Here is a 16,393-nt window from a genome sequence, read left to right on the forward strand (position 1 = left end):
GCAAGTAAAATAAGGGTTCATTATTTGTTCATTATCATCGTTCATTATTATGCTCAGGAAGTAGAATCTCAATAGGGTCATCGTTTTTCTACAGAACCCTGTGTTGCTGAGATCTCTTTCATAAGCTAATATTTGATTACTGCAGCATGGTAGATAGGAACTCTTTGTCAGAGTAGAAACAGAAATATATGTATAAATTTGGACAGAAATAAATGTAGAGATAATTTGCACAGATTAAGTCCGTCTTGTTCTAACCATGGTGAACACACAAGCAAAGTGCTGTTCCAGCTGAAGCATGTTTAGGGGTTTCTGCATGTCCATGATGTCAAACTGACTGTGTAGGAGCTGCCCTAGTGGCCTGCGCTTTCTCCAGTTGGGAATTTCCCCAGTTGGCACAAGATTTGTACGTGAAGAAAGAAGGTGTGACTTAGTACATGATTGTCTCTTCATTTAAAATATTTTCTTTATTCTGATTCCAGTCATTTATAGTCCATTCTGGCTGTTTAGGAATGATAAAATCTAGGGTTCCATATGCAGAATAATCATAAAATCTGTGAATTTAGAACAATTATTGGAGCGAGATTGGAATTTTTTGTTTCTTTGCATAAATAATTGCATTAAGCAATACGTAAAATCTCCAGATCCCATAATGCCACTGTGGCTATTATTAGAACTAGTAGGCTAATTTCAGCTGTTAGAATGCTTTCATTTTGTGTTGTAGGGTTTCATTCTAAACCTCAAAATACAACACTAGAAAAACATGGAGTGATACAGCTAATACATCTAATCTGTTGCTCATTTTCATGTGTTTTATTTTCTCATGCTTTGCACAATCCAGTTTTAAATAACCTTCATCTCCCCTTTGGAGACTTTAATGTTAGTTAGAAAACATTTCTTAATATCCAGCCAGAAATTCTTACTACTCCTTGGGACTGTTCACCCTCTGTTAGGAACATGTTGTTACTGATGTCTTTTCATCTACTTAATAGATACAATTGTAATTATATCATATTGCTTCATTTAAGTTTTCCCCAGTCACTTACCTGCTTGGCTACAGGTCCAAAACACATACTTTAGCCAGGAAATGTAAGTCAGCATGCCAAAACTAGTAGAAGATCACTTTTGTATTTACAAAAATAAAGAAAACAAGTAGGGAGCACATGGGTACATGTATAACTGCAACATTATATATAAAATATAGATATGTATTTCTTGGTGAATGGGTACACCCAATTCATAAAACCAAACCCAGATCATTATATATAAATATCCTTTAGGTACACTTCTACAATACCTTATATTCACTTGGGTTTTTAAGACTCCCTCTGCTGGATAATTACTTAAGCATTGGCTGCATTGAAACTAAACGATCTTCATGTGGCTAAAAAACTGAAGACTTTGAATTGAAATTTATCTCCATAGAATTTTTAGTACAAAAGGCTATGTTTTACTCTGTTTATGCTGCAGAAGTAGGTATGTTCTCCATCTATTTTCTGTACAGAACAATCTATTTTGAGAGAAAAGAGTAGGAAAAAAAAAAAACATTTAAATCCCAAATCTCCTTACTGGACCAATGTGGGTGACATTTTGTACACATAGAAGTTTTCACTGAAGTCACAGATGTAAATGTCTATACATCTCTAACAAAATGAACAGCTGGAAGAGATGGGATCGTAAACTGTATTTTGGCTGGCAGGGAAAAATAGTTTGTAATTTGAATTTTGGTGCTATTCAGATGGATCAAATCTCTTCTAAACCCATTATGGACTCTAGTTTGCAAGTCATACACCAGAGTGTTTCATCACTTGTATTAGCTATGGACTAGGAGTACAGAATTTATACGTGGAGTTACTAAAACATTTGAGGCCACAGTTTCAAAAACTGTCACTCATGTAAGAAAAGTTGGTTGTTTTGCATTGAAAGTGTATATTATAATCATTCTGCAAGTACTTGTTCATATGCAAGGTGAAGGGAGACAATTGAATCATCTATTTTTGGAATCTGGTCCTCTTGAGTCCTACCACAATTGCAAATTAAATGATAGCCTAAGTACAGGGATCTTTATTGTTAATAAAGAATTGTGCAGACCATCTCACCATTAAATTTAAAAGGGGAAAAGGGAAAGAATTTCCATAACTTTGATACAGAGCCTGTGTTAAAGGACATGACTTTATTTCTTTTTTTGTTTTGTGTTTATTTTTCAAGCGATTGCAACAGCAATAGGAACTCCATTGCCTCATTCACCAGCATTTGTAGCAGTCAGTGCAGTTCTTATTTTCACAGTGATGAAATGGATTCAGGTATGTTTAGAAAAGTCAGCTATGAATCTATCATCTGCTCCTTTTATTCAGTTTTATTCTTTTCATTTGTCTGGCAGTTTTGTTGTTTTTGTTTTAAAAATTGCATCCTCCTTGGTAATAGAAGTGTATCATTGGTGAGTGTGGAATGCTCTCCCAGTCTGTCTCAGCACCCGGATAGCAGGATTCGGCTGTGTATGTTTGTAGGAAAGAATGTGAGAGACCACATAGAAGCACATTCTTGTTTATGCCATGACAAATTGAATTTAAATAAATGCAGCTGCTAATAGGAATGAGATGGGATTTAACTGCATGGAGTACAAGGTCATATACTCAGGGACTAAGAATAAAAATATTTGCTTTAAGCTGAGAGTTTATCATTTGGGAATGACTTAGGAAAAGAAAGAACTGGGCATATTAGTTTGAATATGAGCCACCAGTGAGACTTGGCCCTAGAGAGGGCAAATTTTATTGCTGGTTGTACCAGGAGAGGTATTTTCAGTTGGGACAGGAAAGTATTAATGACATTATGCAAGGTATCTGAGACACCTTATGAATAATGCAATTCTAGGCAGCTACTTTCCAGAAATGATACATACTTATAGAGCTGGGCAGATACAGAGGAAGGGATGAAGGAGCGTGTCCAGAGGCGGGCCACTAAGATGATCAGAGGGCTGGAGCACCTCTTCTATGAAGGCAGGCTGAGAGAGTTGGGGTTGTTCAGCCTGGAGAAGAGAAGGCTCCGGGGAGACTTTATAGCAGCCTTCCAGTACCTAAAGGGGCCTACAAGAAAGCCGGAGAGGGACTTTTTACAAGGGCATGTAGTGACTTGTACAAGGGATAATGTCTTTAAACTGAAAGAGGGTAGATTTAGATTAGACGTTAGAAAGAATCTCTTCACTATGAGGGTGGTGAGGCACTGGAACAGGTTGCCCAGAGAGGTTGTGGATGTCTCAATCCCTGGAAGTGTTCCAGGCCAGTTTGGATGGGGCTTTGAGCAACCTGGTCTAGTGGAAGGTGTCCCTGCCCATGGCAGGGGGCTTGGAACTAGATGATCTTTAAGGTCCCTTCCAACCCAAACCATTCTATGAATCTGTGATAAAGAACTGTTAATAAAAGAGGAGAGCAAGGGTCCGCATCTTCAACTTAAGATGTAAATGAACTGATATGCACTTGTGCAGCATCAAGCTGAAGTACCAACTGAGGTGCCTAAAAGAATATGTCTGTGCTAGCCAAGCACAGATAGTGTTTGAATTGGTAAATACTGCTGCTCAGTGAAACTCCCATTCTCCTGATGACTTAATTTTCAACTAGTTCCAAAGCTAACCTGGTTAACTCCAAATCAAGGCTCTTTCACACCATGCTCCATCTGTTGCAATTAAAATCCTGTGAAGGGTTGTAACTACTGGCTGTAAGGACATCTAAAGGAGCTAAAAAAAAAAAAATCAAGGAGAGAAAAGTGCTATTTAAGGGTTTCACTGACATAAGAAAAATGAGTCTAGATTGACCATGAATAAATTTGGATTATAAGTTATCAAGTGGCTAGTTCTTATCTGTCACTGCAACAGCAAGGAGGAAAACCAGTTTTAAGCTCAGTTTTTCACAGCTTTTGAAAGAGTTCAGGTTTCATCACCCGTTGTCTGAGAGAGCGAGTGACTGCGGGCAGTGACCTACGAGAGTCCTTCTCCTTTGTACTCTCTTAGGAAATGTTGTGGTATGTACTACTAAAAGCTTCATATCAAATACAGGATTTGGATGCTGTTTTTTTGTTGAATTACTAAAATCTCAGAACCATTTAATTAGTAAGAACATTAAGACTGTGAATTGTCTGTAGTGTCCCTATAAAAATTTTATGGTGAATGCATTTCAGTGACTTTATGGTCTGCTATATTAGGTTCATACTACTTAGCCATTTAGTCTGGTGTTTAGGATGTTCTTCAGCATAGAAGAATCCTGTGTTCTGGTCACAGAATGGTTGAGATTTGAAGGGACCTCTTGAGATCATCCAATCCAATCCTCTGCTCAAGCAGGGTCATCTAGAGCAGGTTGTCCAGGACCATGTCCAGTTGGGTTTTGAATATGGGCTTTTCTCTAAGAGCTATTTCTGTATTATCGAGTGACTACCAAATGCAAAATATGTAGGGAGAACAGTTACCATAATCCTGAAAACCTAAGCACGAGTCTGTGTGTAAAGCAGATTATCTAAGCTACAAAGATTTTGGAAAATATGCTGAAACTTCTAAACATTTTTTCATTTTAAAATATTTTTCAGGTGATGAGCTTCCCATAAGTGTTCGAATCTCCCATGATAAACAGGACAAGCTCCATAGCTGTTTGGAGCATCTTTTTGGTCAAGTATGAGATTATTTTTCTTGGCTTTGATACTAACGTCCATGTTTGAGCTAAGATGTCTTTAGCAAATACTTCTTTTTCTTTTTACTTTTGCTTTCCACTGTTTACTGGGATGGTATGTATTTACTCATTCTCCTTCAGTTTTCTGTAAATAGTTCAAAACTGTGAATTAAACAGGTCCTTAGATTTAGTCTAACATTCCCTAGCTTGTTACTTTAACTAGAGCCATTAGGTAAGAAAGAATCCAAAGCTGCCTTTCTGTAGCCCGTATTTCTTAAAGAAAGAATTTCTAATTGTTGCTGTAAAAAACATCTTTCTCACAGAACCTTGATCCCAACAGGTCGATTCAATTGTCAATCTTCTGAAAGGACCAGCTGTGATGAGGGCCTTTGAGCAGACAAAATATTTTACACCAGGTCGAGGCCTCCAAGGTAACATTTATTTCTAGCTATGAGAATCAAAAGGCAGCTTGAGGGGTACATGGATATGGCTATCTACTCCTTGAGCTGGGTGTTAAAGAACTGATTTTGCTTAATCTTGGTGTATTCTGCAATAATTGATTGTTGAAATTCTTGTTAAGTAGATCTTATTCTTAGTTGGCTTCTTACACTTCCATTGCACAATGTACAAAAGAATTTAGGTTTCTTGGAAAGTTAGTGTTAAATTGTAGGCTCTGAACTGACTATAGAATTGCTGAGGTTTTTGAAGCAAGAAACAGGTTTTGTATATTGCAGGTGTTTTTATTACATTTTTGTCTCAACTACTGAAGCCATTTCTGATCTATTTTAGTACTAATACCAGATTTTTATTATTTTTTGTAGATATATAATTTGTGAAGTTGATTTATAAATAATTTTCAAATGTAAATATATAGTTAAAGTAATATTTATGCTAAATATATGCTTATATAAGTATTACTGATTGTTTAAAAAAAAAAATCCTGTATGTAATTTCAGATACTCTGCTAACGCTCACATAGTTGCTTAAGTCTAAGTGTATAAATAGATATCTGGTGGTAGCCATAATATTGTGATGAAAAATGCAAAGGACTTCTTTCAGTGAACTGAGGTGTGTTTTTTTTTAAAAAAAAAAAGAAGAAAAAAGCTCAATGGGAGACTGAATGTTGTATTAATATGTATAATAGTTTTGATTATGATTTTATTGATCCTGCACATGACTTTTGCCAAAGAAAACTAATTTTAGATGGCCAGAGGGTGGATCTTTGGCTTTTATAAATCACCAAAATCCCACTGAAGTCAATAGAGCTTAATTACTGTACCCAATTGTATGGATTTACAAAGCCTGAAATACTTCCCCCTCACTGAATTTGCATGGAAAACCACATAACCTCCTCTTTTTGTTCTTTCTTTTTTTTTTTTTTGTTTCCTATTTTGGGACCAAGATAATGGGGATGAACCTAGAGCATTTCTGCTCTCTTGTGTTTCTCAGTGTTTCAGATTAAGTATGTGGCAGGCCCACACAACAAAATGTTATCCTTTCAGTGGTATAGTAAATGTTCAGTTTGACACAAGATATGGACATGTCAGATATTTTATTCTTGATCTGCACCGTCTTCATGAACCGTACAAGGAGCACTTCAATGATTTGAAAGATAGACTAGGTTAAGCAATAAGTAATTTTGTTTTAAGTTTCATTTTCTGATTGAATTAATTTTGCCTCTAAAAGTGCCAGGGTCCTGCTTTCTCCATGGAGACAGGCATCTTCTATCTTATGTACCTGGTTCAGAAAGAATCGTGTTTGGGAGTGCTGCTTGCTCTCTCCTTTAAGTAGGGAGCTTAGATGACTGTTAGACCTGTCACCCTAGCTTTAACTAGAGTTAAATAAGTTGACAACTCCTTGAGCTGTGAAAACATTTAGGAAGAAATAATGTCTTACTGGGGCTTTCTCAGGAGGTTTAAGCAGAAAAATGTTATTTTTGTCCTTGATTAGAGTTTCAGCAGGAAATGGAACCGAAGCTTAACTGTCCAAAGAGGCTACGACTCCACATCAAGCAAGACCCTTGGAACCTCCCCAGCAGTGTCCGGAGTCTTGCCCAGAATATCAGAAAATTTGTAGAAGGTTAGTAAGAACAATTTGACCATAAATAAACACTTCATTAATGATAGAGAGCCTGGGGAAGGGAAGAGGAAAGATACAACTGCTTCATGTTGCTGCAGGGCAAGGTTTGCTGAACACAGTGTAGTCTATGGGAAATGCCTGAATTTCAGGACTTTTTTGTGATCTTAGTAACAAGGTTAGTGGAGTATATCTCAGCTGTCTCGTGCTCACCTTATTGGCTTCAGGTACCGAAGAGAAAATCATCTGTTCTGACAAGTGAAAACAAATGAACTATATGTTGCATGTGCTACATTATTTCAGTTGCTGCTGAAGTCCAGTGGGCTTGACTGATTTGTCACAGAACTTCGTGGTACTGATAGACCAAAATGGGGCTTTCCTTGAAATTAAACTCCCTTTTTTCTACCGTCTTAAATGGAAAGATGAAGAGTCTGCAGGACAACTTTTGTCCTATATCTTGCTCTTACCTGTCATTGATCTGGAATCATTATCCCTCTAAAATCATGCTCCCTCTTCTGCCATGAAGCCAAACCTCTTCCACTGATTTTCACTTACTCACTCCATCACAACTGATCCTATCACTCCTCCTCCTCCACCTCCCTCCCACCACTGTCTTAAGTTACCTAGTACTCTGCTCCTCTTCAACACCAAGTGACAATGTGAGCTGGGGTTTTCTGCTCTCTCCCTGGCTTCATAAGAAAGTAACTGGGATTTCCTCTCCAGAAAATCTTGCCTGTAGCTTCTGCTTTATTTCCTGTGCTGTTTGATAGAGAAACAGAAATAATGAGCAAAATTATTTCTATAAAACTACTTGCTCTAGGAGTCTACATGGGAACAAAAACTTGTGTCAGGTCTAGCTTTAAATGATTTGTGTGTGTATGTTTAGCTTCTTTTGCTTTGTTGGCTGATTTCCATGGTGTCCCATAAAGAAACTGCTAAATTTCAGATCACTGGAAAAGAACTTTGTGATAAGTTTTATTAAGATAAACCTCCAAAAACCAACCAGCCAAACCAAACAAACTCCTCCTCCTCTGACATTTGGTATTTCTCATTTCAGATACAATCATATTTTCAGACCCTGGGTTAGAAAATTATAAAAACAACAAAAATATCTCCTATTTTTTGAGTCAATCACAGTGGGTTGACTCTCCAATACTAAGAATACTTCTTTTAGTTTAATGGTGGCTGTCAGTGATTGAAAAATGAATAAATATTTTTGGATCCTTCTATCTACAGGTCTATCTTCAGCCTAAACCAAATTATATTCAAGTATTAATCATGGTTTCTTTCACAGTTCAGGAGGAACAGAAATATGTTTTTAACAGTCCTTCATTGCCCCCCTTCTGAAGCCAAGCCTAACAGACCATTTTCACATAACTTGTTTGCCCATAAATAGAATTAATAGACTTAACCCATTTCAGCATTGGTCATATACCCTCAATATTGAGCTGGGGTTATTCGGATAAATTTGGTTTTAAATCTACCACAAAATTCTGTGGGAGAGTTCAGCAACATCCAAATGACTTGCTGCCTCTCTATAATAGAAAACGTCTCTTTTTACAATACTACTATAATGTAATGGTGATATTTATCAGAAGGAATCTTGATGTTTACAGAAAAATAAAACTGTTTGCGTTTTCTAATGTTTTAGAAATTAGGATTAAAAAGGGTTTTCTCTGTTAATAAATTATAGTAACTAACTTTATTGCAACTGTCATGCTTGTGAATGGTGCATGATTCAGAGAGCTAAATAGTAAAAGGCATTATTCTTGTGCTGTTCAAGGAGAGCACACACTCTGCCTTAACTTCTCTCATCACTGTGTCTCAGAAGTTTTCTGCCAATTTTAAATATTCTTGGCTCTCCCTTTCCATCCATGGCATCTGAGCTTTTGTCAGAGATTTCCAACAACTGGCTTCTGTGCCATCTTCTTAACCAAATACATGGGTTTACATGTAAAATTATCATCTTAGGTTGTTTATTCACCGTCAGTCTTTACATCTTTCTATTCTCTTGTCATGTTTTTTTCTTTACTTTGATTTCTATTCCACCGCCGCCACCCCCGCAAACTGGTATCACTAATACTTGTTCCTGAGAAGTACTCTCGAGAATCGTGATCCACATCTTCATCATAATTTTGATTTGCCTGTGGGACCAAGAAGTTGGTGTGATGTAATGGATACCTGAAAGCCTAGCTTCTTGTGGCTTCCCTGGCACAAACAGCATGAAGGAGAAATAGGAGAATGGAAGTAAATAATTGCTTTTCAAGCCTTAGTTTCCAAGGCATGTCTAGACAGGTATATGTAATTCAGTGTTGAAAAGATTCAGGGCAGAAATGTGCCCCTCAGGCAGTTTTGGGAGACTGCTGTGACTTAGATAGGCTTAGGCCTGTATAAATTAAACTTGAGACACAACCAGCAGCTGGATCTAACTGAAATCGGATCAGCACAAAGCAGGGCTAAAAATGCTTTAGCAACTAAATTTTCCCATCATATCTTCATTTCTTGTTTTCTCCTTTCTAATCTTGCCATTATGCACTGTGTTCATAAATGGTCAGGATACCTAGAAGAACCACTAGTACTGCCCTGAGCTATTTCTGGCTGAAAACCTAAAGCATGGTACAGAGATTTACCTCCCTGATTTCCCTCTTATTTGCCTGATTCAGGAAAAAGAAAAGATGCCCCCTAATTTGACTGCTTAGTTGGGCTTATGAGAAAAAGTTGGAACAAAGTCCTGGGATTTTAGGAGAATCTTCATGTTTGTTTATAAGTAAAAGTCAGTATTTTAATAATTGAGGAAAGCAGGTACGTTTGTCTCTTCTAGTGCGTTCTAGAGGAAGTAGTCAAAGGAGACCACAGATGTAACTTTGTTCACCATGGGGAAAAAAATTGTTGTAATTAAAACCTCAAAATATTACAAACATACTTAACCATTATTGATGAATGCTAAGTAAGGATGAATGCTTTCAGTAAATGCATCTCCTTATTGAAAACTGACTCATTTTTATTTTCATAAAAATATCACAGGCTATTGTAATTTTTGACTCATTGTTCTGTTGCATCATAGAATGTGTTGTATTAGATTAGACTGATTAGTTCTTTAGAACAGAAGGAGACATGGGAGCCACACAAAAATGAGGCATTTTAAGTCCTAGATCTTAGGATTCTTTTTATTTACTTTGTTTAATAAGTATGAAGAAATGGAAAACTCAGAATGCCTTGAGGATGGTCGTTCTGGTCTGTCAATTTTCTTTTTATTAGTATCGGAATTGGGAGAACAGTTTTTAAAAAAAATCTATGAGGGTTTGCACAGATTAAAAAAAAACCCAACAGAAAAAAACAACCAAACCTTCCTTGACAGTAGATTTAAAACATTATGTGGAGATTGCTTTGTCTCATTTCATTTGTCCTCCCATATCATTAGAGAAAGAAAAGTTTTCTATGGTTACAGTAAAAGGCAGCACTAGAAGGCTAATCAAGTTGATAGAAATGAAGAGTTCTCTGAAATAATATACGGAGTCTAGGAGGATTTATCTGGAGCTAAGTAACTAAAGAAAAGATGAAAGTTATTTCTTGGAGTGGCTGGGCCTACTAAATTGTTAAACCAATAAAGATAAGTTGTTGGCAGAAGCACATCTTTGAAGATGGAGTGCTTGATTTTGGTGCAGGAGAGAGCAGTAGTCAGGGCAGGAATTCAACAGTCACTGAACAGAGAAAGAATAATGTAGGTACGTGATGCTGGATGTAACATGAGAATTGGGAAGCACAAGAGGAAAAGCTGAGGGATGACTCAAGTAGGAACCAGGAAAATCAACAAGATGGATGGAAAGAAAGGGACCCTTCAGAAGCAAAGTAAAACCAAAACTGGTCAGCATAACAACAGAAAGGTGTAAAGAGAACAAAGAGGGGGAGAAATTTCTGTAGTTGCTTTTTTCCCAAATTAAAAAAAGGTAAGATTTTTGGTCAAAAGAAGAGGTGTTTTAGAGGAAGTCAGATTTCTAGTCAGCTAGTCACATAACTGCATGAGGAAGTGCAGTTGTTTTGCTAGCACAATAATTTTAAGTTTAAACAGGAAATGCTATGCAATTGAGAAAGTACACATCTATTTTAATTTAAATTAGGAGTGAGGAGTGAAGGATCCTTTCAGTCATTAAAGGTGTAAGACATGTATTTCAACTTAAATCATGAAACATGCAGTGCAAATCTCAGTCTTATTTCAAAAATATTTTCAGGTGTGAGAAACAAAACTAAAATCTAGCCTTTACTGCAAAGATCAGAGTAGCAGAATAGCATGATAAAAAAAAAAGTACAAAAGAATGTTTAAGAATAAAAGAAGCTGAAAGCATCTTGCATTACAAATCATATAATCTAAAGATAAATTGCTAGGGAGTTATTCCTTTCCATATGCCATGTAGCAAGACGGGGTGAAAACTTCCACAGCATTTGGAATTTGTTGAAAAGCAAATGGTTGACATCCAAAGTTCATTTCTAACCCCAGGTAAGTCTCTACTTATACAAATAACCTAAAAATACTTTCTTGCCTGTGGGTATATTTTGAAATAGAGAAGACTTATAGCAATGATAAAGGAGAGTTGGAGTGTCCTGTAGTTTTCCCATAAGCAGGAAATCATTATTTATAGATACCTCAAATGCTTTTGAATTCAGAGATCCAACAAATCTCATATAAAACAAGCTGCAAGTAATAGCCTCAATGTATCTAAATTCTTCAGACAACAGCTATATTTCCCTGTATTGTATTTTCAGTTACTAAGCTATGTTCAGACTCCAAGATGCTAAGTTATTAATCTCTGTAAGTTTTTTTCCAAAAGACAGAAGGCTAAGGCAAAGACCTATCACCAGGCAATTTTCAAGAATAACCAGTAATTTTGAGTGTTTTGATGCTTGTATTTGAGATACTGTGGGCATGTGTTTCAGAAGCATAGGTACTGCCAGTTCTTTTCACAATGTGTGTACAGCACAGAGGAAGATCAGGCTTGAAAGGTTTTCTTCTTTTTTAAGCATAGTCACCTTTGGGGAAGATTCTGGCTTTTCATAGATATGTTCAAGTACACACAGAATCCAGACTGTGCTGTTGATACAGTCAACTCCAATCTCAGTTCTGTCGTCTGAGTTGTGTTCAAATTTCAAACGATTCAAATTTCAAACCTATTAGGTTAGGGTTTAGTAGGGGGCAACATATTCCCAAATTGTCCTATTGTCCATATACCCCATAGCAGCTCTGCTGGTCCACTGAGCAGGGCTTGGAATAGGACTGCACAGAAAACTGACTGTATGAAAGAAAGTTTGGAAAGATGCGAAAGCATGTGAAGTAGCAGTGTGTTTCTACAGGCAGTTACTGTAGGATAACTGATGTGCTCGAAGTTCAACACTCTCTAAGGTTATGGCAGCTTTTTAATCTACCTGTTCCTTGCAGTGGTGGTTAACACATTTAAATTCATGCTCTGGTACATGGTAGAGGGGAAGAATCACTCCCTTCAGCCTGCAAACTTTGAGAAGTTTACCCCCCCCCCAAAAAAGTGTCAAGAGATATAAAACCAAATTTTTATCACTGTAAATGAAGACTTTTTTTTAATCTGTACTTTTTTACTTCATACATTGTTAAGTGACAAGAAATGTTTGAAGCAAAATAAAATCCTGAAGGCTGAGAATAAAGTGAAAATGCTGTTGTATTTTTCCTGGATGCTTTGGTATACATTAAAATGAGGATAATCTGAGATTTTTAAGTATGGAACGAGAGAGGGAAAAGAAAAAATAAAAAACAGGGGTAGTGTGGGAATCGGTTAAAACTGTCTTGCTTTTCAAAGTTTTAAGACTGGAATTCTTCATATGTGGACTTGCACTGGCCAGCTGGTACACATGTACTCTGAGATAGCAGCTGCTTCTTCATGTGACTTTCTCAGTGTTGGTGCTTTTGATTATTATCAATTTTATCAAGTCATATGTAAAATTAAGTGAAATTGAGACTCATTACTGTTTTGTAGGTATAAATCAGGATTGCCTACACAAGAAGTTGGAGTTAAGCTGGTATAAAATGAGAAACTGCAAATGCATTATTATGTTGGTGAAAACACTTTTAACCATGACCTCAATATATTTTCTTTTTTCTTTAAGAGGTGAAGGCACGAATACTCTTGGCACTTCTTGAATATACAGGTAATTTTGCTTGTTTTGGGAGTGAGGGAAGTGGATGTGGGTGGTTTGAGATTTTTTTTGCTTTTGGACAGAATACTATGTTTAGAGGAAGGGGAAAAATCTCGGATACGATAACCTGATATCAACAACTTTACCCCTGTGTTTACAGTGAGGATTCCTGAAGAACACATTCCAAAGACATTTCTAACAAACATTGCACGTTCTTTTTTTTTTTTTAAATGCAAAATACCTTCTCTGGTCATTTACTTTGGATCTTGGCAGATGAAGTAACTACTAAATCACTGAGCTTGTGCACAGTACTTCTGCTGTCTTTCTTGTTTTGGGCTTTCTCCTATTTGCTATCTTTTTTTCTTTTCTCTTCATTCCCATCTATTTCCAGACTTAGCTTACTCTTCTAACCCTTACCTTTCCTTTAATCTTTTTTTAGAGGATACCTTTTTTTAAGTCCCTCCTTTTTGGAGGGATCTGATTATTCTGTGTATTATTCGACCATCACCCCATACAGCGTACAGCTTCAAATACACAACATAGACATGTGTGTCTGCAAAATAAATGTCAGTCAATCAGTATTTAGAAAATAATACTTATGGCAGAAGATTCTCTACAGTTTGTAGGTGCATAATATTCAAGTAAGCAGTCACATTTGACTGTAAAAGCTGATTATTTTAACCGTCTTGTAGCACTATATGAATGCATTATTATTTCATTATTTTGTTATGACATGTAGCTGCAGTTTTGTAAAGGGGAATATAACATTTCTTTGTTGTCAGATTTCTTCCAAATATTATAAAAGTTTTTAGAAATTCCTCAGGTATTTTAAAATAAGTGACCTGAGAAAATACCCCAGACTTGATATTTTTTTAAAGCAGTTTTCCTTATTTACATGGTTTCATAAGTTCATAAATTCTGTAGTTTATTTTGTGTAAAAATTCTTTTGAAAAAAGAGCCCAAAGTGCTCTTGGATGCAGTATCTGATATTCGAGTAGTATTAAATGAGATTTGGAAATGAGGTGTTGGAGACGCAAGAGGGCTGCTTCAGAAGGAGGTAATACAGAGGAAGGCACTGACAGTCAGCTGTTGTTAGGCAAACAGAGATAAAATTGAGCAAAGCGAGGAGAGAGAATGTGTGTTGGGCTCAAATCCCTGAGCGGTGCTGTGACATTGGAAAGTTTTTGACCACGGAGAAGCCAGTGGGATTTTTGAAGCTAGGGATGGGTGGAGTTTTTAAATATGAAAATTCTGTCTGTACTGGAATCTGCACAACTTGAGAGATTGGAGAGACAGAGTTTAATTGTAATAATCAAAACAAAAAGCAATGAGTCATAGTGCAGAGGCAGTAGTGATTAGGCCATTTATGGAAAACATTCCTGGGGTCCTGAGAGGATGGCAAATGAAATCAAAATGATAGTAAAAGACTGGTCACTATTATCAATAGTCAAGGAAAAGACTGAAGATCTCAGGAGGAAAACAGACAGAATGGAGTTACTTTGAGAAATACTTGGAGTCCAAGAAAAGCATATTTTTAAAGTCAGTATTAATTTTATGAGTACAGAATTATTTCTGCTGACTTATCCAGTCATCTAAAGTCTTGCCAGGTCTATAGAGAAGGTGGAAAAGGAGCTAAGCTTCTTAGAGGCAGAGGAATGTAAAAGTAAGGACTAACATTTTAGGCTTTGGAAAGACCTCAGTATCACCTAATCTTCTTCTCTTGCTCTGAGAAAGATTAAGTCTACCTGTACCATTTGTGATTGATGTTTGCCTGACAGCTCATAATGATAAAAATACTTGAAGACCTTCAGAAAAGAGAATGAAGCACTGAATATTTATCACCACAATTTTGTGCTTTATTGAGAACGTATTTCCCTTTCTAACTCTTTTGACCTTTAGCTAATCTAATGCCTGTGCCCTCCAGGATAAATTGGTAGGTTAGCTAGTCCCTAATTTGAATCAGCTGCTAATGGTTCCATAGAATTCTACCTAGGGACCTGTCCTGGACTTCCCTGACACCATAAATCTCTGCTGCTTCCTGAATATGTCATGCTGCTCTGTGCTTATTTTCTAGATTACGCATTTATAAAATACTGTATTTGGATAGATTGCGTTCTGGTAGCAGCACTCCTATATGCCCTGTCTGCACTTTACAGCAGGCAGTCTTCATCTGTCCTACCCAGCTGGTAGCTGTGGAGTTGACCAGATGATGCAGTCATATTAAGAGCTTCTGACTATCCTTGCTTTCCTGTGGGAAGTAAATGTTTTTGTGCCCAGCTGGTTCTCACATTGCAGCAAAGAGATCTGCCTCACATCCATCACCTTGTAACATCAAAAGTACATAGAATTGGTGGCATGTACATTAAAATCTTCATCGTTTATGAAGAACTACTTCAAATTCCAGATTTTAAATACATTTCTGTATAATTTTAGAATTTAAAAGATTATTTTATGTGTGGAAAATGGCAGTTTGGGGTGTGGAGTGCTATTTACTGGGAATAACATTAGGCTGTAAACTTGTAATTTACTTTACATTAAAATGACTTGGTTTTTAGACAGAGAAAAAAATTCTAACCCAGTTCCTTTGCTGTTAATTAATCTACTGCTCCATTTTTGCTTTTCCTTTTTTGGCTTTTACCCATCACAGATAGCGAGATACAACTGAGGCGAGACATGGTCTTCTGTCAGAGCCTAGTGGCCACAGTCTGCGCTTTTTCAGAGCAACTAATGGTGGCCTTAAATCAGATGTTTGACAACAACAAAGAATATGAAATGGAGACACTAGAGGCCAGCAGAAGGTGGCTGGAACAGATAGCCAGTGCAGGTCTTCTCCTTCATTTCCAGTCCCTGCTCTCGCCTAACCTGGTAAGACTTCTCATGTGGCATGCTTGGTCACAGTCTGTGTTTGTTCCCTGAACCCAGGGCACGGTTAAATGTGTCTTAGTTATAAATGTGATTTTCTGTGTCCTTTGTGCTTAGCTTGTTACTTAATTAGCTGCTATTTGGAAAATTTGTGATTTAGATAATTACAGAGACGGGAAATGTTTGTTTGTGATATGGGAAATATGTTTTCCACAAAGACAGTATTATGTTTGTTTTGAGTTAGCAAATAGTGAGTTTACCCTTGACTCCCCACTATTATAGCTGTTCCTTAGGAGTGAATGTAGTATTAGGTGATAACCAGAACTTCAGTTTGCAAAAAGCAGCAATGCAAGATAAATAAAATACCTGGTTTAGATAATTTTATCACCCCCTCCCCCAAAAAACAATAGGTCTGAAGTAGTTGAAGGAGTAGACATGCTAGTCTGTTTTGCTCCTGTCATAGGGCAAATCCTTTTAGCCTGTCAGGGTAATTGGAAATCTGCTATTTCTTCATAAGGCTTGGCAAAGAGCCATGGGTTAAGAAACAGTTAAAAAAGGGACATGGCTTTGTAGTTCTCTAATCCCCAGTTATCCAAAGTGCTGCTTCAGCTATTTAAGCTGCTTCTCACACTAGACTGGTGGCTGCT

General features: G+C 36.9%; 1 protein-coding gene across 4 annotated transcripts in view; it reads left to right on the plus strand.

Annotated features, from left to right (window-relative positions):
- Positions 1–16,393, plus strand: part of PREX2 (phosphatidylinositol-3,4,5-trisphosphate dependent Rac exchange factor 2) — a 192,221-nt gene that overhangs the window by 122,384 nt on the left and 53,444 nt on the right. For all 4 annotated transcript variants that reach the window (XM_052786784.1, XM_052786785.1, XM_052786787.1 and 1 more), the window contains 6 exons: positions 2,206–2,300; positions 4,570–4,652; positions 4,990–5,080; positions 6,600–6,728; positions 12,855–12,896; positions 15,532–15,749. In XM_052786784.1, the coding sequence (XP_052642744.1) occupies positions 2,206–2,300; positions 4,570–4,652; positions 4,990–5,080; positions 6,600–6,728; positions 12,855–12,896; positions 15,532–15,749 (658 nt within the window). The remainder of the gene's footprint in view (positions 1–2,205; positions 2,301–4,569; positions 4,653–4,989; positions 5,081–6,599; positions 6,729–12,854; positions 12,897–15,531; positions 15,750–16,393) is intronic.

The sequence above is a fragment of the Harpia harpyja genome, chromosome 5, assembly GCF_026419915.1.
Source record: "Harpia harpyja isolate bHarHar1 chromosome 5, bHarHar1 primary haplotype, whole genome shotgun sequence".
Classification (NCBI taxonomy): Eukaryota; Metazoa; Chordata; class Aves; order Accipitriformes; family Accipitridae; genus Harpia; species Harpia harpyja.